Source organism: Camelus bactrianus, chromosome 18, assembly GCF_048773025.1.
Source record: "Camelus bactrianus isolate YW-2024 breed Bactrian camel chromosome 18, ASM4877302v1, whole genome shotgun sequence".
In the NCBI taxonomy this organism is placed as follows: domain Eukaryota; kingdom Metazoa; phylum Chordata; class Mammalia; order Artiodactyla; family Camelidae; genus Camelus; species Camelus bactrianus.
Window position 1 is genome coordinate 12,212,259 of NC_133556.1, and position 18,626 is coordinate 12,230,884.

General features: G+C 47.5%; 1 protein-coding gene across 3 annotated transcripts in view; it reads left to right on the top strand.

Moving 5' to 3' along the window:
- GALNT17 (polypeptide N-acetylgalactosaminyltransferase 17) overlaps nt 1-18,626 on the top strand; it is a 365,190-nt gene that overhangs the window by 316,834 nt on the left and 29,730 nt on the right. For all 3 annotated transcript variants that reach the window (XM_074345979.1, XM_010972375.3, XM_074345980.1), the window contains exon 7: nt 17,895-18,080. In XM_074345979.1, coding sequence (XP_074202080.1) covers nt 17,895-18,080 — 186 coding nt within the window. The remainder of the gene's footprint in view (nt 1-17,894; nt 18,081-18,626) is intronic.

Below are 18,626 nucleotides of genomic sequence, written 5' to 3' on the forward strand. Positions count from 1 at the left end.
TTAGCCTCAATGTCTTTGTTTCTAAATGGGGAATGTAATGGCACATACCTCGTAATGTCATTATGTGACTGAGTTGGTAATGAATTAGTAAATGTAAAGTGCTTAAAACACAGTTAAGTGTTAGCTCTCATTACTTGCTATTATTGTATTATTACAGGCCATCACACGGCCTGAAGCCCTCCTTCTGAACAGGTTTAGTGGAAGTAAGTGAATGAGAGAAACGGAAGAAAAGAAAAGGAGCCTGAGGTCAGAGTGGGGCATTGTGAGCTGGCCAGGTGTAACCGTGAGACCAGGGGAGTGCTGTGAAGGATGAGGGTCAGGGGACACAGGGAGGCAGGGACATTTCTCAGCACTGGCCCTGCATGCAGCTCACGAATTGGAACCACGTACAATGTGCCCGGCCGGCATTTTAGACCATCTGCTCCATCTGTGAGATAATGGCACAAATGCAGATTGTTGTAATGGAAGAGGAAAGAGGGCTGCTCCTCCCTTGGAGGGTTATGAAAGGACTTCCGGTGGGGGGAGGTCACCTGGCATTGAAAAGTGGGTGGGATTTGGCTGGGCAGAGAGGACAGGAGAGGGAGGTCCTGTTGTGGACACAGCGTGGGCAGAGGCTGAGTTTAGGATGGACAGGAGAGCATGTGGCAAGTGTAACAGGGACGGTGGAGGAGGTGGGTCTGGGAGTGTAGGCTTGGGCCAGAGTAACAGATGGAAATAAAGAAATGGACCTTTTGCAATTCTGGTTTTGGTACCTGCCCTCCGGGTACGGCGAGGCATCTAAGTCTGGATTCTGGGTACTGAGACTCATGATAATGTGTAGGGGAAAACATTGCTTTAAAAGGAGTCAACAGATAAAAAGCTCTGAGGAGATTCGAATGGCACCAGGCGATTTTATGAGACCCTTTCGAGTCCAAAGCTTTGTCTAGGTGAACCACACTCTCCTCTCCAGGGTGCACCCCTGGGAGAAGGGTTCTGCTTTCTCCCCACCTTCCCCCCGGTGTCCCGGACATGGCCGTTGCCCACCATCCTCTTTCAGGCTGGTGTCTCTGTCCCACCAGCAGAGGCTCTGATGCAGAGTAGTTGCACAAGGAGACCCCTGGGGACAGCTCAGCTTGCTCCAGCCGGCGAAGCTGAACTTCTGGTTACCTCTGCTGCAGAGATGAATAATTGTGAGCAGCGGGGGAAACAAGGAAACCCACCTAAAGCACAGCACACAAGTGCAGGTGGCAAGCAAGAAAGGCCCTAAGCCGTGAAGTGCTTTGTGAGCATGCACAGACTCCTATTACCCCAGGGTCTATTGCAAAGCTGAGCACAGCGAACTTTCTGGTGCCCATAAAGCATTGTCCCTGATTGCAACGTGGAGCTCTCTGTTATTGCTCTACCCAGTTAAATCTTCAGGTAATTTCATCGGAGGGGGATGTGCTCCGACCAGGCGAAGGAGAGGGCGGTTGATTACGGGAAGAGCGCAGCCCTTTTCACGAATGTCTCTCTGGCACCGTTCGCTCTGAATGAGGAGAATCATTTCTCGTAATCCGGGAACTGTGTGATTTAGAAATTTAGGATAAGTGCAAAACAAAGCAAGGGTGGAAGGAAAAAAAAAAAACTATCATCTTAGAATGCCAGAACGCTGACAAAAAGATAAATCATGCAACATTTTCTCTTGTGAGATTTGCCTGAATGGGATTTCTTGTGGTTACTATTCCAGTAGCGATCATTAATTTTTAAATCAATCATTTAATAGAGTCCTCTTTGCCTGGAAGAACAGTTCAAAGTCTCCATGCGGATGTCATATGGCCAAAGAAAATCATGTACCTCTTCACCTTGATTATATCTCTGGTAAAACCTGTTTGTGGAAAGGCGAAAAAAAAATCTCTTGAAATCCATATTCTAAATTTTTTAGATGATAGCTGGCTATAACCCACAAACAAGCATGTTTAGCCTGCAGTCCACGTGTCTCCAAGGAGTCTGATAGAATCGAGGGGTCTGTAAACTTGGTCAGGAAAGTAAAGTGCATGCTTTATGTTCACTCATCTCTCGCTGACGTGAGCCATCATTTCAATTATGAATGGAGGCCCTAGACCTCTGTACCATCAGCCCTACTGGGCTTTTGTCTCCAGATGAAATCACAGACTGCGTGCATCACATCCTCGTTCTTGTAGGTATCCTGAAATACTCAAGCATCCTCCTGTCTACTTTTACATTTATAGCAGTTATTAAGCCCACACTTGGTCTTGTTGTTTAATGTCCCAGAGAAGCACGTGTATCAGTGTATCATGATTTTTAAAAACTCGATAACTGCATTTCCATGTAATTGGTTTCCATTGTAATTCTGTGCATTTTGTTTTGCTTGATGCATTTTCATCCTGCGGAGGGGTCCATAGGCTTTCTCAGACTGTGCAGGTGTCCCCAGCACAGACGTTTCAGGATCCCTCTCTATTTCCAGGCAAGTAGAGTCCCTACGCTCGTAAATGCTGATGCCCAGGCCCCTTCCCAAGACCGGCTGGGTCAGCACCGCAGGGACGGGGACCTGCACCTGTGTGTTTCCCACCAGCTCCCCAGGTGATGGGGAGGCAGCCAGCCCCCGTCAGAGGTCTGTTATTTGGAAACCTCTGACTTAGATCATCTGTATCCCCATAGCCCAGCCCTCAGGATTTGGGGGTGGCGCTGCTGAGAGGCTCTCAGAGTAACAAGGTTGTCTCACACTTCGGCAAGTGTGTGCAGTGGGAAGGAGTGCGGGGGTTAAACAGACTCCGGTTTGCCTGTGGGCCTTTCACTTAAGAAGTGGGTGCCTGGGGCGTGCTCCGTAATGCCTGGGGCCTCAGTTTCCTCATCTGTAACCTGGGGAAGCACGTGCCTCACAGGCTTGTCATGAGAATGAAATAAAACAATAAGTATATGAAGCTCATAGTTTACGTTAGGGTTCACTCTGTCTCACACACTTCTGTGGGTTTTGACAAAAATGCATGGTGTTGTATATCCACCATTATGGGGTGACACAGAACAGTTTCTCTGCTTTAAATATCCTCTGATTTCTACCCATTATCTCTCCCTTCTTCCCTACTGCCCTCTTCCTCCAACTCTGGCAACCGCTGATCTATTCCCTGTCTCTATAGTTTCACCTTTTCCAGAGCATCATGTAGTTGGAGTCATACAGTAGACAGCCTTCTCAGGTCGGCTTCTTTCGGTTAGTGATATGCATTTAAGGTTCCTCCATATCCGTATCCCTTTGAGCCTTGATAACTGTTTCTTTCTGTTGCTGAATAAATACGCCACTGTATAGATGTAACACAGCTGGTTTACCCGCTTGTCTATTGAAGTACATCTTGGTTGCTTCCAATTTTGGGCAATTATGAATAAAGCCAATACCAAAAAAAAAAAATTGAGCATAGAGTACTGTGCAGAGTGGCTGATACACCGAGATCCTCGGTGCCATTGTTGCCGGTGGTTGCTTGTGAGCCAGGAGCTATTCCGTGGCTGTTACAGGAAGCAATGGTCATAGAAGGACAGCCAGACCTGGCTTCCAACGCCTGGGAGGACATTTCTCCCGGAGGCTAGAGTGCGGCTGAGTTAAAGGCTCTGCCCCCGGTGTCCAGCCGCCCCAAACGGGCTGACACGTCACCAGGAGTACGGGGCTGACTGCCGATGCCCGCTCCGTGATCCCCAGAGGGCAGGGTCCCTCCTGGCTACCCCGACTCTCCACATGGAACATAATGTCTCAGTCTGCAAGAGAAGCCCCTTCCTGTCTGCAGGCCAGAAACTGCTTTTCCTCCACATGGAAGCACTTTAACCAAATCTCCTCTGTTTCTGAGGGGGGATTTTGAATGGTTTCCCAAAGCGGGCTTTTAAGCTGGTAACAGAAGGTGCTACAGTTTCATGGGCAACTAACTCCTTCAAGATTAAAGTCTTTGAAGGAAGGTCTTCCTTTTCAGAAGCTCTTCTGGATTCTCTGCAGTTGGCCCTTCTGTCTCGCTTCTATTGGCCCTGTTCTATCTGGGTTCCCCTGGGGCAGCGCCCTGTGATTAAATCCAGGGGAAATGTAGGAAGGATGCTGTACCGGTTTGCTAGGATGCCATAGCAAAGCACCAAGACTGAGAGGGGGTGTGTGTTAAACAACAGAAATTTATTTTCTCACAGATCTGGAGGCTGCAAGTTCAAGATCAAGGTGTCAGCAGAGTTGATTTCTTCTGACCTCTCTCTCCTGGGCTTGTGAACAGCCGACTTCCCTCTCTGTCCTCATGTGACCTTCCCTTTGTGTGTGTCTGTGTCTTAATCTCCTCTTCTGATAAGGACACCTGTCCTATTGGATTAGGGCCCATGCTAATGACCTCAGTTAACCTTAAGTTCCCTTTTTAAAGACTCCATCTCCAGAAAAGGGAACCCTCCTCCACTGTTGGTGGGAATGGAGTTTGGTGCAGCCACTATGGAAAACAGTATGGAGATTCATTTAAAAACTGAAACTAGACTTACTCTATGATCCAACAATCCCACTCCTAGGCATATATCTGGAGGAAACTCTAATTCAAAAAGATACACGCACCCCAATGTTCATAGCAGCACTGTTTACAATAGCCAAGATAGGCAAACAACCTAATGTCCATCGACAGATAATTGAATAAAGAAGCTGTGGTATATTTATACAGTGGAATACTACTCAGCTATACAAAAGAATAAAATAATGCCACTTGCAGCAACATGGATGGACCTAGAGATCATCACGCCAAGTGAAGTAAGCCAGAAAGAAAGAAAAATACCATACGATATCACTTATATATGGACTCTTAAATAAAAAGACACAAATGAACTTATTTACAAAACAGAGAGAGACTCACAAACATAGAAAACAAACTTATGGTTACCGGGGAAAGGAGGGTAAGAGAGATAAGTTGGGAGTTAGGCAGTTGCAGATATAAAAAAGCTATGTATAAAATAGATAAAACAGCAAGGTCCTACCATATAGCACAGGGAACTATATTCAATACCTTGTAATGGCCTTTAATGAAAAAGAATATGAAAAAGAATTTATATATATATATATATATATATATATATATATATATATATACACACACACACACGTATATATATATATATATACGTATATATATATACACACACACACACACATATATATATAATTGAATCACTATGCTGCACACCAGAAATTAACACAACATTGTAAATTGACTATACTTCAATTTTAAAAAAAAGGAGAGACTCTATCTTCAAATACAGTCACATTTCAAGGTGCTGGGAGCTAGAACTTCAACCCAGGAACTCGCTGGGGGGATGCAGTTCAGCCCGTGACGCTCATGATTTCTTCCTTCACTCTGAGTCCTCCTCCTAGGACCCAGAGGTGGCAGGAAAATGCAGGATCACATGGCAGCGGTTAAGGATGTCAGACACGATGAACTTCAATCGCAGGATGTCTTGTGTTTCCAATTCTCCAGGACAAAGGCCTGAGGTGGCCTTTGAAGCAACCCCGAGCTGCTGGTTCTTTAAGGTTTCAAGATCAATGGTATTCAATGGCACTATAAGAACCATCAAAACCCAACCCCACACACCCTGGCATTTTTACAAAAGGGAAAACCAGGTACATTCAAGATAATACAAGGTCACGCCTGTGTTTTCTCTGAGCCAGAGAGCGTGTAGATATGTTTCACTCAGGTTGGCTTTTCTTTTTTTTTTTTGACTGCGCTTTCTGTGAATAAGCAGTGAGCCCAGCGTTCAGCCACACGGGCTCTGTGGGAGCCAGGCTGCTAGCTGCTTCCAGCAACAGAAGTCAGCAGGTAGGAGATGACATTTTAGAATTGCTCAATAGACCCTGGGCCTAGAAGATATGCCAGACAAAGCAGGGCCAGAAAGAGCTGTTTAAAAATTGAAAAGACCGCTTCCCTTGATCGGCTCTGCTGCTGGCGACCATTCTAGCAATTTCCAAAACAAGAAACCAGCCCCACGCAGGGCAGAGGATAGAACGGGATGGGGCACGTCAGTGACACCATCAATATTCAGGGGCAATATCCAGTCTCCGCGGACGCTGGGGAATGGCTTGTCTCCTGGGAGAGAAACAGAAATACAGTGACTGGATTGGAAGGGACCTCTGGGAGGCCGCTTGCTTCAGGTCATCTAATCCATTCAAAGCCTGGGGTTCCTATAGACCTTTACAAATTCTACCGGCTTCCAAGTCGAAACAGGAGATGGGGAGTATCTGGGGCTGGTTATTCTGGTCACTGGAGCAATCGATGGCTTCACATCCCGATGGCTTAACTGAGGTTTTAGGACAGACCATTGTGGATGTTCATGGCTGGCAAGTCGCCTTCCTTGTGGTCCTTTGGAGACCTGGGCTCCTTCCTTCCCCAGGTGGCTTCTCCACCTTTAATGGAGTCGGCAGGAACCAGTGCTGACAGTGGCCGAGACTGGCCCCATCTTCCCCACAGGCGATGCCATGTTTGGGTTCGGTTTGTCAGTGGATGGTCATGGGCCCAAGCAGAGCGGCACACCATTCTTTGGTCCTTCTGAGCACCAGAACTGAAGTTGGAATTCAAGAAAAGGGAATGAGATTCATTATTTTTCTCAGTGTATGAGTGTCCCCTATGGTCGTGAGGATCCTTTCCTGATCAAAGTCCTAATGTTGTTGAAGATCTTGTGAAATCTACCGATGCTGTAAGTCAGCAAGCCCCCAGCCCCAGCCACAGGCCCACATTCACTTAGCAGGGTCATCTGATGGTTCTGAGTTTCCTTTTGTGTCCATGCCCAAGTGATCTGGGATCTGCGTTTGTCTTTCCTTTGCTTTAAATCATCCAGCGTTCCCACAAGCACTAAATGGCACAATGGCCTCGAATTTCTGGGCTCTCCTATGGTGGCAGCGTCCCGCCCCTAAGGCCAGCCAGTTGACCATCAGTAACGGTTGGGTCGTGATCCCCTCAGCGAGGAGGGAGAGTGGGCTTCCCTCTGACCTCGCATGGGGAAGAGAGAAGGGTGGATAAGCCAGCCAAGGCTCTCCCCAAGTCATGTCTCAGGCAGCCCTACTGGCGGCATTCTAGTGAACGGGATGGGAGGTCCTTTTTAGACCATGGCCAATGGGCAGATGGGCTGCTTCATCTGGTGGAGCCACGGTGGGCTGATCGGTCCTGGCCTCTCTTTAGTCCTAGTCCCGAACTGCAGACACATCCGGACGCTCTGTTCCCTTCTGCAGATTCGTGGGAGGTGGGATATTAGCCCTGACCAAGCTGGTTTCAGTTAGGGAGCTCGGGCACTAGAGGGAGCAATCACAACCTTTGAGGGCCTTTTTTTTTTTTTTAATTGAAGTTTAGTTGATTGACGAATGTTGTGTTAGTTTCTGGGGAACAGCATAGTGATTCAGTTTTATATATATACATATATTCTTTTTCATATTCTTTTTTATTATAGCTTATTACAATATACTGAATGTAGTTCCCTGAGCTATACATTAGGACCTTGTTGTTTATCTATTTTGTATATGGTAATTCCAAATTGTATCTGCTAATTCCAAACTCCCTATTTATCCCTTCCCCTCTTTCCCGTTTGATAACTGTAAGTTTGTTTTCTATGTCTATGAGTCTCTTCCTGTTTTGTAAGTTCATTTGTATCCTTTTTTATTAGATTCCACATATAAGTGATACCCTATGATGTTTGTCTTTCTCTTTCTTACTTCACTTGGTATGATCATCTCTAGGTCCATCCATGTCGCTACAAATGGCAAGATTCCATTCTTTTTTATGGCTCAGTAGTATTCCAGTGTGTGTGTGTGTGTGTGTGTGTGTGTGTGTGTGTGTGTTTCCATGTGTCGGTGTGTATACACACACACAGCGTCTTCTTTATCCAATCATCTGTGAATTGACATTTAGGTTGCTTCCATGTCTCAGCTATTGTAAATAGTGTTGCTATGAACAATATGTATCCTTTCAAATTAGAGTTTTCTCTGGATGTATGCCCAGGAGCAGGACTGCTGAATCACACGGTCAACCGTTAAGCGCCTTTTGAACCACAGTGAGGGGATACTCTTTGAAGCATGTGGCCATTCCAGTCTCTTTCCAGATCACTGTACGTGATCTCAAAGCTCTGGCCCTTTGACACTAAAGACACAGACATGACTCTGATTCACTTTCCTCCTGTGGTTAAGCATGGTTCATCCACCATGGCGCCCCAACAGCTCCTCTCTAGTCAAGCAAAATGCAGACTAAATGATCGGAGAACGTGGATGCCTAGATGGGGGCATGGCTGCAGTGCTGTCACCCACCCCCATTTCTGGCTGCTTCCACACCAAAGTTCTAGAGTCATCCTCAACACTTGCCTGGAATTCCAATTTTAAGATCCATGTCTCAATTAGCTTTATATCCCTGACAGCATTCAGCTCTGAGCTCCCGTCTTAGGAAACATGTATGCGGCATTGAATTGAATGATTAAAGGAGGTAAATTGTTAGAAGTTAAAGACATCAGGCTGGGTGCTGGAATTGCAAAGATGGATAAAATGCTTGATATCTACTTGGTTGGAGCTGCCCTTGTAGAAGGAGGGACAGTCCAAAGGAAAGAGTCTGTAAACAGGGCAGAGACGGCAGATCAGAATCAGGAGGCAGAGAAAGCCAATGTGGGCAAGTCCTAGGTATCAGGAAACAGAGTGCGGGGCAAGACAGCGGGGCAACGGACTGGAGGAGGCAGGGCCAAGCTGACCCCAAAGGGCCTGATCGAGGCTGCTTTGGGCTATTTTTCTGACATAGACGCCCAGCTCCCTCTGACCATAACATGCTATTAGGCTGCAGTAAATTTTAAATTGGTGAACATAAACCTAACATTATTTGGTTTCCCCCCAATATTTTTCTTATAAGTGCATAAGCAACAGCAACAAAAATCAAAAGAAAAGAAAAGCCCTGCCAACACCCTTTCCACGCTCGATAAATCAAGCTGCTTTCAATAGGCATTTCTTTCCTCCTCTGAATCACATGTCCTTTACCAAGCCTCGTTTTAATTCCTCATCTTGCATTAAGAGAAATGACTTGCATCGACTGGCAATGGAATCCAGACATTTAGGGGTTCTCACCGCTGTGGTATTTAAATTGAGATACGTCTTGAGGTCCAGATTGGTAAATCTTATTTCTGAGAAACGGTAATAAATAAAGGAGAGGATTGAAATTGAATTTTTGTAACAGGGCTTTAGGAGGAAAGCTGTTATGTGTCCATCCAATTTAGTGGGACAGAATGTGCATTTAAACTGGGAAAAACCAGCTCACCGTCTTCAGGATGGCAGAAGGGAGCACGGAGGAGCAGGGGTGACCAGGTAGTCCCGAAAAATGTTCTCTTAGCCAGAAATCTGTGTGGTTTTGAACAGATTTTACCAGCAGACAAAAGGCTAAAATGTGCCTGCACTTGAATTACCAAATGGAAGGTTATTTACGTAATTTCTGCATTGCACATTCCTCCAGTGTTGCTCTTAACATTGAAAATGGGCTTAAATGGCTTCCAGAGTGACTTCAATCTGACACCAGGCAGAGTTCCTGTCTGTGGGGAGGAGATACCTGAGAGACCAGCTCCAGAGGGTTAGGGCTTAGAGAGGATGGGAGAGGACCCTTGGGACTGGGCTCCTGGGTTCTGTGGGGTCAGATACCGAGTCAGGTCTTGAAAGAAGCACACGCCAGTGAGGATCGTGGAGGAGCAGGTCGGGTGAGCCCACCGCCCCGCAGCGGGTGGCTGGTAGGGGCCGCATGGTCCTGTGTAGCTCTGGGGCATCGTGTAATCCAGAGTGTCAGCAGGTGCTGGTCACAAACCACAGGAACCCAACAGAGTGTTTACTTAATTCTGGGCTCTTTCGCTCCCTTCTTGCTACTTTTTTTTAAGGGGTAAACTTTTTTCTCCTTTATTCCAAATCTACATGACAAAATCTAGGGGAAAAAAAGGATGTCTTTTTTTCTCCTGAGAGATGTCAGTGACATCTTAACTCAGCTCATGAGTTGAGAAGCCAGCTTGCTAAAATAGACTGGAGGTCTTCATAGAGAAGTTTTGTTTCCTGCACCCCAGTCTGGCCAGCTGACCTGCCAACTCCTGTGGAATGCTCCCATTGGAGTCCCAGTCTTCCTCATTCTCATATGGGGAAAAGCCAAACATACCTTAAGAGTAGCAGCATTCTGTAGGGGATCAGAGTGGGGCATTGCATCATCGTTTCTGGGTGGCCTGGGGGCTGCAGGGCTGCCTGAGGGATCAGACGGACGGACAGCTTGCAGCACTCGTGGTTGCCCTTAGAGCAGTTAGGGACCCTGTGGGTGAGGGTGGTGTTGAGGAGAAAAAAAAATCTTTGTTCTACCCTTCTAGATTCTCAGCTGGGGCCCCTGTAATAAAAGACAAGACAAAAGAAAACAAGAGAAAAGCAAATAGATGTTTATTAACATGTATATCTCACATATACCTGGGAAGGAATGAGTAACTCAAAAAGATGGCTTAGAACTTGGGCTTAAATACCATCTTCAGCGAAAACAAAGGAAGAGAGATATGGAGGGGGCAGTTATAGGAAGAGGACCAGGAAAAGTATTCAGAAACAAGGGTAAGGCTGGTCGTGCAGACTGAGGTCAACGTCTTCTCCTTGGCTGAGAGTCCCTTCCTGGTGCAGATGAGAAGACATGCTTATAAATAGAGCTTCCGTTTATAAATGTCAATTTCCCCTATGAAAGGGGAACTCTACTGTTTTTAGAGCTTCTCCTGTGTCTGCTATCTCTCAAATAATCAGCTCAAAATAATCCTTATGCCAAAGAGGTATATTTGAGGGTATGTACTTTGCTCTCCTACTGTGGTCAAGCCTGGGGATCTGAGCAAGGAAAGGGGGGACATGGGAGCTGAGAGGAGGTATCTGAGGGGAGAGCTGGCCGGGACTCCGAAGGTCACAGGCCACACGTGCACTTCAGACACAGGCATGGACACCTGAGGGGAGACCCTTTGGCTGGACAAGCTGGTGCAGTCTGTCATCACTCCAGTCTTGCCAATATATTCAGTTCTCAGTCCTTCTGGAAACTTCTAGAAACTTAATCCAGCCCATCCTCTTCTCAGATGGTGCTGGGAGAAGAGGGAGAAATTGGGGTTGGAAATCTAGCCTTAGAGTAATGATGATGATGATGACCCAGATAACATGTAGCCACTACTTACTCGGAGCCAAGAATGGCTCTGAGCACGTGGTTTATGTAACACATCTCATTTAAACAGCTCTGAGAGGGCTGACTGTTATTACAGAAGGGGACAGTGGGACACAGAAAGGCTAAGTGGCCCAAGGTTAACCAATAAACAGTGGAGCCAGGGCTGCCTCTGAAGGTTTGGAAGGTTCTGTGGTGTCCTGACATCCTCTCTGGGGTAGGCAGGTGGATAGTGCGACTCAAGGTGAAGAAGAATTGAGGCCGGGGAGCAAGGGGGAGAGTGACTTGCCTAACATTGCACAGCTGGACTTTGGAGGAGATAGGACGAGAATTTTAGCTTCTGGTTCATTCCTCTGCACCTCACAGCCATCACCACACCAGCTCTACACAGAGCCTGGGGAAGGGACTGCCCATAAGAAATGATTTGAAAGGCCTTGAACACTGGAGTCCAAGAAGATGATGAAGATTGAGGCAAGAGAGACTGAAATGACACTGGAAACCAACTTCCTTTTCACCACTGAGCCTCAGCGAATGATGAGAAGACAAACAACCCAATTAAAAATTGGGCAAAGGATCTGAATAGACACTTTTCCAAAGACAGACACATGGCCAATATACACATGAAAAGATGCTCGACATCATTAGCCATCAGGAACATGCAAATCAAAACCACAGCACGATGCTGCTGCACACCCACTAGGATGGCTGTAGTTAAAAAGATGGACAGTAACATGGGTTAGGGAAGATGGGACAATTTAGAATCCTCATGATAACATGCATACAGTGGGAGTGTAAAATGTGCAGCCACTTTGGAAAAGTCCAGCAGCGCCTCAAAAGGTGAAACGTAGACTTACCATAGGACCCAGTCATCCCTCTCCTGGGTTATGTACCCAAAGGAAATGGTAACGTATATCCATATACAGACCTGTACCTGAATGCTCATAGCAGCGTTATTCAGAATGGCCAAAACCGAAATGGCCCAAAAGTCCATCAGCTGCTGAACGTATAAACACAATGGAGGACGCACACACACTGGAATTGTCTTCTACCAGGAAGAGGAATATAGTACCCATATATGTTACAACCCGGCTAAAACTCAAAGACATGATGCTACGTGAAAGAATTCGGCCACAAAGGGCCACATGTTATATAATTCCACTTATGTGAAATGCCCAGAATAGGTAAATCCATAGAGACAGAAAGTACACTAGCGATTGCGTAGAGCCAGGGGTTGAGGAGGGAGGAGATCAGGGGTCTGGCTGCGAGTGGGATGGGGTTTCCAGCTGGGGTGATGAAGATGGTCCAAAATTGATTGAGATGATGGTTGCACAACTCTGTGGATCTACTAAAAACGTTGACCTCTATACTTTTAATAGGTGAATTTTATACTATTCGGATTGTATCTCAGTGAAACCGATCAATATTTAGAAACATAAAACAAAACAAAAAACGAAAACCTCTCTCTTCAGCCAGATGGGATGCGACCCCGCGGCCCAGGGTCCTGTGAGTTGACTCACTCATATTTTGCGTCTCCTCCGTATTCTACTTGGCTATTTGCCGCCAAACATTCTGTTGCCTCTTCTTGTCTCTTTCAGACCTGGCTCTTGCTGGTAATTATCTAGGAGTGATTTTAACTTCCTTCTGTTCTCTGCAGTGCATCTCCAAACAAGTCGATAACGCCCCGGGCAGCTTGCCTTTGCCCAGATGCTCCTACTCATTTCCTGCTCCAGGGGCGGTAGGCAGGTCCACCACGTCTCACTTGGTATCCAGGGCAGGGTTAATGTTAATTCATTAAGACTAAGATGCTGCCCTTGGTCTGGGTTGGGTGAGGATTCAGGACAAAATCAATTTCTCTTAACTAATTTCTTTCTTAATGAAATGTTCACCAATCAGGGGAAGTCCACATCCCTCAGACAAAAGAAACTGATATTTGACAGTTTGACATGCACAGTTTGGTCCCCTGGGTGAATGATGCTGAAGACACACCGTCTTGGGTCATCCTGGCCCGTGCGTGGCCCGCAGCAGGAGAGACCGGTGTGCTGGGGGCCCCACAGCCAGCAAGGAAGACCAGCATCTCAGCCCAACCCAGCCGTCTTGCCTTCTGCTCACCGTGACATCCTGGAAAGGGATAGTATTTGTTTTGTGGAATATGAAAACTGGCTTCCAGGAGAAAGCCAAGGATACAGCTGATAATAACAACTGATAATGGAATGAAAAAGCAAGTGATCTAAGAACCGGAGGTTTGCTGCCCAGAAGGACATCTGGGACAGAATAAAAGCAGGATTGGCACACTCAGCCGTGGTTTAATCTGAGATCTGATGGTGTCTATCTGACGCCCTATGCCAAGACGAGAAAATGTCCTTCAAGAAATTGGTTCAGTAAGTAGCCCAGGGGCTGTGGACTGGCTCATCAGGTGAAAACACAGCTTCAGGGCATCCCTGGAGGATGCTGTGATGCACGGTGCCCATGGCCATCCCAAGACGCCCTAGAGATTTGACAGAGGTAAACCAGTGGGCCAAACAAGCCTGAATTCTTTAGCTGGGGGAACCCTGGTGACCTCAAGATTATTCCTCAAGGAAGTCAACACCGGGTTGGGTGGCTGGTGTCGTCCTCTAGGGACCCCCCTGGGCCTGCAGCAGGGCACTGTGGTCTAGAGAACTATAGAAAGCCAGAGCTGAAAGGCCCCTCAGAGATAGCCTCCCCCTTAATTATAGATGAGAAAACTGGGGTTCATGCAGAGGGGAGAATGGGTGTGCCCAGGTTCTGGGGAAAATGGAACCTGTGGCCCTTCCTCATTAGAGAATAAAATGGTTGGTTTCCCCTTGGCACCTCTCAGCTCCTGCTGGAGAACGCCCCCCAGCTGGGTCCAGGGTGGGCTCGGCCAGTTGGCGGTGACCGCGGCAAGGGGAGACACATCACCAGTCAGGGTCCCAGAGACCAACATTCCTAGAAGCACCAGGGTGGTTCCGGGTTTGTGGGAGGAGACGTTGGAGAGACTTAGAGCTTCCTGGCGTTGATTCTGATGATAATGGCCCTTGGTCCGTCTGGTTTGCTTTCTCTGCCTGTCATGTCGTAGCTTCTGGACTGCTTCCGTTTTTTTCTTTGTTTTGTTCCCCTTTCCCTAACTCCTACGTCCCCTCTCCAGACATGCTTTATACCTGTGGAGCTGCCGTGGGCCATGCACACACAGGCTGTTCCCCCTTGCTCAACTCGGCAACAGTGCAAGTCAGAGGTGCCAGCAGGCACCCTGAGGGAGGGCTGGGGGACCCGTGGCCGCAGGGCAGCTCTTCCTGGACTAGACGGGTCAGAGCCACCATGCCCACCAGGTAAGGGCTAGCCTGTGGGCACGGCATGTGGCTACGGATGTGGTTTTGGGCCCCCCCACCACTTGCTGACTGTGGCTTATTAACAACATAACCTCTCAGACCCTCAGTGTCCTCATCTGTGAGGACTGAATGAGGTAGCTGGTGTTTGGTGCTTGGCTGTAACTCTTCGGCTGGTCCCAGGGTCTGGAGCAGGCAGAGTGGGGTCTGTGGAAGTGGAGGATGGGGAAAGACAGGGCAGAGAGGAGCTCCCAGGACCTGCCCGAGGGCTGGGGCTGTCCCCTCAGGGCCCAAGGGACCGTGCTCAGTTCCTCCCAAACCCACTGGGGGTTTATGTATATTTTTTTTCATGCTTTGAATTGCCTCTCCTTCCTGATATTTCCAGAGCAGTTTGCAGCTCGAGTGTCCTGGTGATGTCATTTTCTGTCTCACACAAGATGTGCTGGTTACTCACACGTATGACCCCAAATCCGGTCTGAGTCACCGAAGTGACAGGCTGAGATATAGACCAAAGCCAGGCAAGCACAGGAGGATGACAGGAATATGACCTGGGAGAAGGGAGTCTGTGACAGTGTTACCGGCATCCAGGCCAGCGCCGACCCTGGCCACTCACTGTAGGTTTGCTGGGCCCAGCAGAAGGGTGTACCTTTAAGACACCTAGCAGTCCGAGAGCCCCTTGCCCCTTGCCAGACTTTCTGGGAAGAACTGAGTGGCTCTGAGTTGGTGCCACCAAGTCTACCAACTGATGTCCATATGGCAGAGCCCAGGGCAGGAAGCCAGAGTCCTTGCGGCACAGGATGGGCGTGCTAGGCTGCCGCCTCCAGCCTGGTGCACCATCATCACCCTCCGACCCTTGTTTAAGAGGTGCGGGATCTGACACAGGGTCCAGCCTGGCTCCTCTGCCCTCTCACCTGACTCCTAGCAGCCAAGGCCACCCGAGCCCTCTGGGAGCCTGGTCGCACCCCAGGCTTTGGAGCAATCCCGACCTTGGTCTGGACTGCTTACAGAGGACTGGGCACCCCGTCAGCCTGACTGCCGTTCTGTTCCCACCTGGCATCTCCATTCTCGTGACCAGGTTTCTGGCTTTTGCTGAGGCCCTTGTACACCTGCATCTGAGATCCCTGCTGGGTCCTCACTGGTCCTCACTGAGCTCTGCTTTGCTTTCACCAGTCCTCCTGAGCCTCCCCGAACTGGAAGCCATCCCTCGAATCTTCTTTTCCCCATCTCTCTGTGTATTTATTATCTATTTACTTTTGTCACAGCTTGGTTGAGATATTCACATACTATTATAATTTAGTCATTTAAAGTGTATGACTCAATGGGTTTTAGCATATTCAAAGAGTTGTGCCGTATTCACCACAATCAATGTTAGAAGATTTTCATCACCCTAAAAGGAAACCCCATACCCACTAGCCGTCACTCTATTCTTCCAACCCCTCCCTCAACCCCAGACAACCATCAATTTACTTTCTAGTCTCTATGGACTTTCTTTTACTGGACATTTCGTATTAATGGAATCAAATAATATTCAGTCCTTTGGGATGAGCCTTTTTCTCTTACATAATGTTTTGAGGATTCATCCATGTTGTAGCATGTGTCTGTATTTTATTTTTATTGCTAAGTAATATTCCAGTGTGTGGATATACCGTATTTCGTTTATCCATTCATCAGCTGGTGAACATTTGCCTAAACCTAGGTCATGACAATTTGTCCTTATGTTTTCTTCTAAGGGTTCTATAGTTTTGACTCTTACATTTAGGTCTTTGATCCGTGGTAGCTTTGTGATAAATTTTGAAATCAGAAGTGGAAGTCCTCCAAATTTGTTCTTTTCAAGGTTATTTTGGGTCCCTCACGTTTCCATATGAATTTTAGGATCCATTTGTTAATTTCTGCAAAGAAGCCATCTGGGGTTTTGAAAAGGATTGTATTGAATGTTAAATAAATTTGGGGAGTATCACTGACTTAACAATGTTAAGTCTTCCAATCTGTGAGCATGAGATGTTTTTCCGTTCATTCCCAGGATCTTGAACCTACCCATGGCCACATACCCATGGAACTCTGTGTCTTTGTGCATTGCTCACTCCTGGGAATTCAACCACCTTATTTTACCCAGTAGAGTCTCTTGCCCCTATTCCCCCAACAGTTCTCTTGCCGTATTTTGCTTCCCTGACTTGGCTCCCTTTCACTGCCCACAGCTGGGGCTGCCCCAGCTCACGGGAGCAGCTACTTGTCAGCTCACAAATCAAACTAGCCTGGACCACACACTGTCTACCAGTCTCTTAGCTCACAGTCTCCTCCTTGAAGAAACAAGTAAGGTGAAGACTCTTGGTTATGGGGAGAATTTTCCATTTGTATCATTTCCCTGTGGGGTAGCCAGAGGTGGGAAATAGAAACAGATGATCTCACACACACATGAATTTGCCACCTAATTCAGTCAACAAAAGCCCGGGGAGGTGTGCAAACACTCAAGCGGGTCCTAGCATCCTCAAGGAGGGAGTTAGGGAAATTGAAAGTAGAATGGCATGAAGTGACTCCGTTGGGAGGAGCATACTTTGTCTGTCGTGACCTGAGTCATTTAGACGCATGCTCTCATTTATAGAGTATACAGGATAGTCTCATGGGTCCCTGACACCTCCCCGTGTCTTCTTCCTCCTCTCCTCACCCATACCAGGAAGTTCATCTTCACAAATTAGTCCTTCTTGACAGTCAGAAATGCTTTGTTTGTCCTGCCTGGGACTGAGACAAGTTGGGTGGTCCTGCTTTCCTCCGGGAGCAGGGCCTTTGCGCCTGGAAGCCTACCACGATCATGCAGAGGATGGCAAGTGTCACTTCCTTGGGCTTTTGCATCCCTTAAAGGCAATTAACATTTTAGCCTTCTACTTAAATATTCCAGCAACAAGTGACACCTGTACATGATGGCAATGGGTGGATGTTTCCAGAAGGCCAGGTATCTTAGGACTCCAAAATAGAGCATGCGAACCATGCAGAATTAGATTATTGTGCACTTCGTGCTGATATGAATAAAAATAGTCTGGTTTTTAGTTTGAGTTTTCCATTACAGCTCTGTAGGGCTCACCTTCAGCCAGATGAGAAAGAAAACCTTCACGGATGCCAATTGTGCACTACTGCAAACTTAAGAAAACCCATGTGTCACCAAGGGCACCTCAGATCTATGGGCCTCTCTTTGGAAGACTTGGATTTTAATATCCTGAGCTGTTGTAGCTATAAAAATTCCCCTAAACCTTCTTTTCTACCTGTTTTAGTCAGGTTAGGTTAGGCTATGCTGCAGTAACAAATGAACCCTGAAATCTCAGTGCCTTTGTATGTTAACATACATTTCTCACTCACACTGTCTCCTGAACTATTGTTTTCAAGCCTGGGAAAGGGGGCAGTGGCCTCTGGGAATTTCTCTGTCAGGCTGATGAAGTCCTTGCACCTGCAGGTGTGGCTCTGCGGGGGCAGCATGGAGGTCCTGCCGTGCTCACGGGTGGCCCACATCGAGCGGAAGAAGAAGCCATACAACAGCAACATTGGCTTCTACACCAAGAGGAATGCCCTCCGGGTCGCCGAGGTCTGGATGGATGATTACAAGTCACATGTGTACATAGCGTGGAATCTGCCACTGGAGGTAGGGCCCAGCAGCCCTTCCCCGTCCCCCTAAGACAGTGGCCCTATGTTTGACAGGTCACTGATCCCTTTACTAAGCTGATGGCTCCTCCCCAGAAAACTGCTCACCTTTGCGAAATTACGAATGCCCTTTGAGGCGGCTCATGGACCTCCAGGTTTTAGAACCCCTGCTTTACACGGGGATTGGCACGACAGAAATCTCTAAATCCATTTACAAAGATTAGAAGGGTATTACTGCGTTAATTCCAGCCTCCTTGTATTAATCGTGACACCCTGCTCCTGAATGTACACTGTGTCCAAAAGATCCTTGCTCAGAGATTTTGGCACCAGACCCTGTCATCTGCTCTCAATGTGCCCACGTGGGGGGCTCCAGCTGCCCCATGCCGTAGGCACCCAGTATATGCTGAACTCCTTGTTTACGTAGCTCTTCAAGTCTCCTCTATATTCTGCCCAGAATATAATCTAGGGAAATCCCCATGTTACTACAGCACGGTGGCTGTGCACTGGCGTGGTTGGAATCCCAGCTCTGCCACTTACAGTTATGACG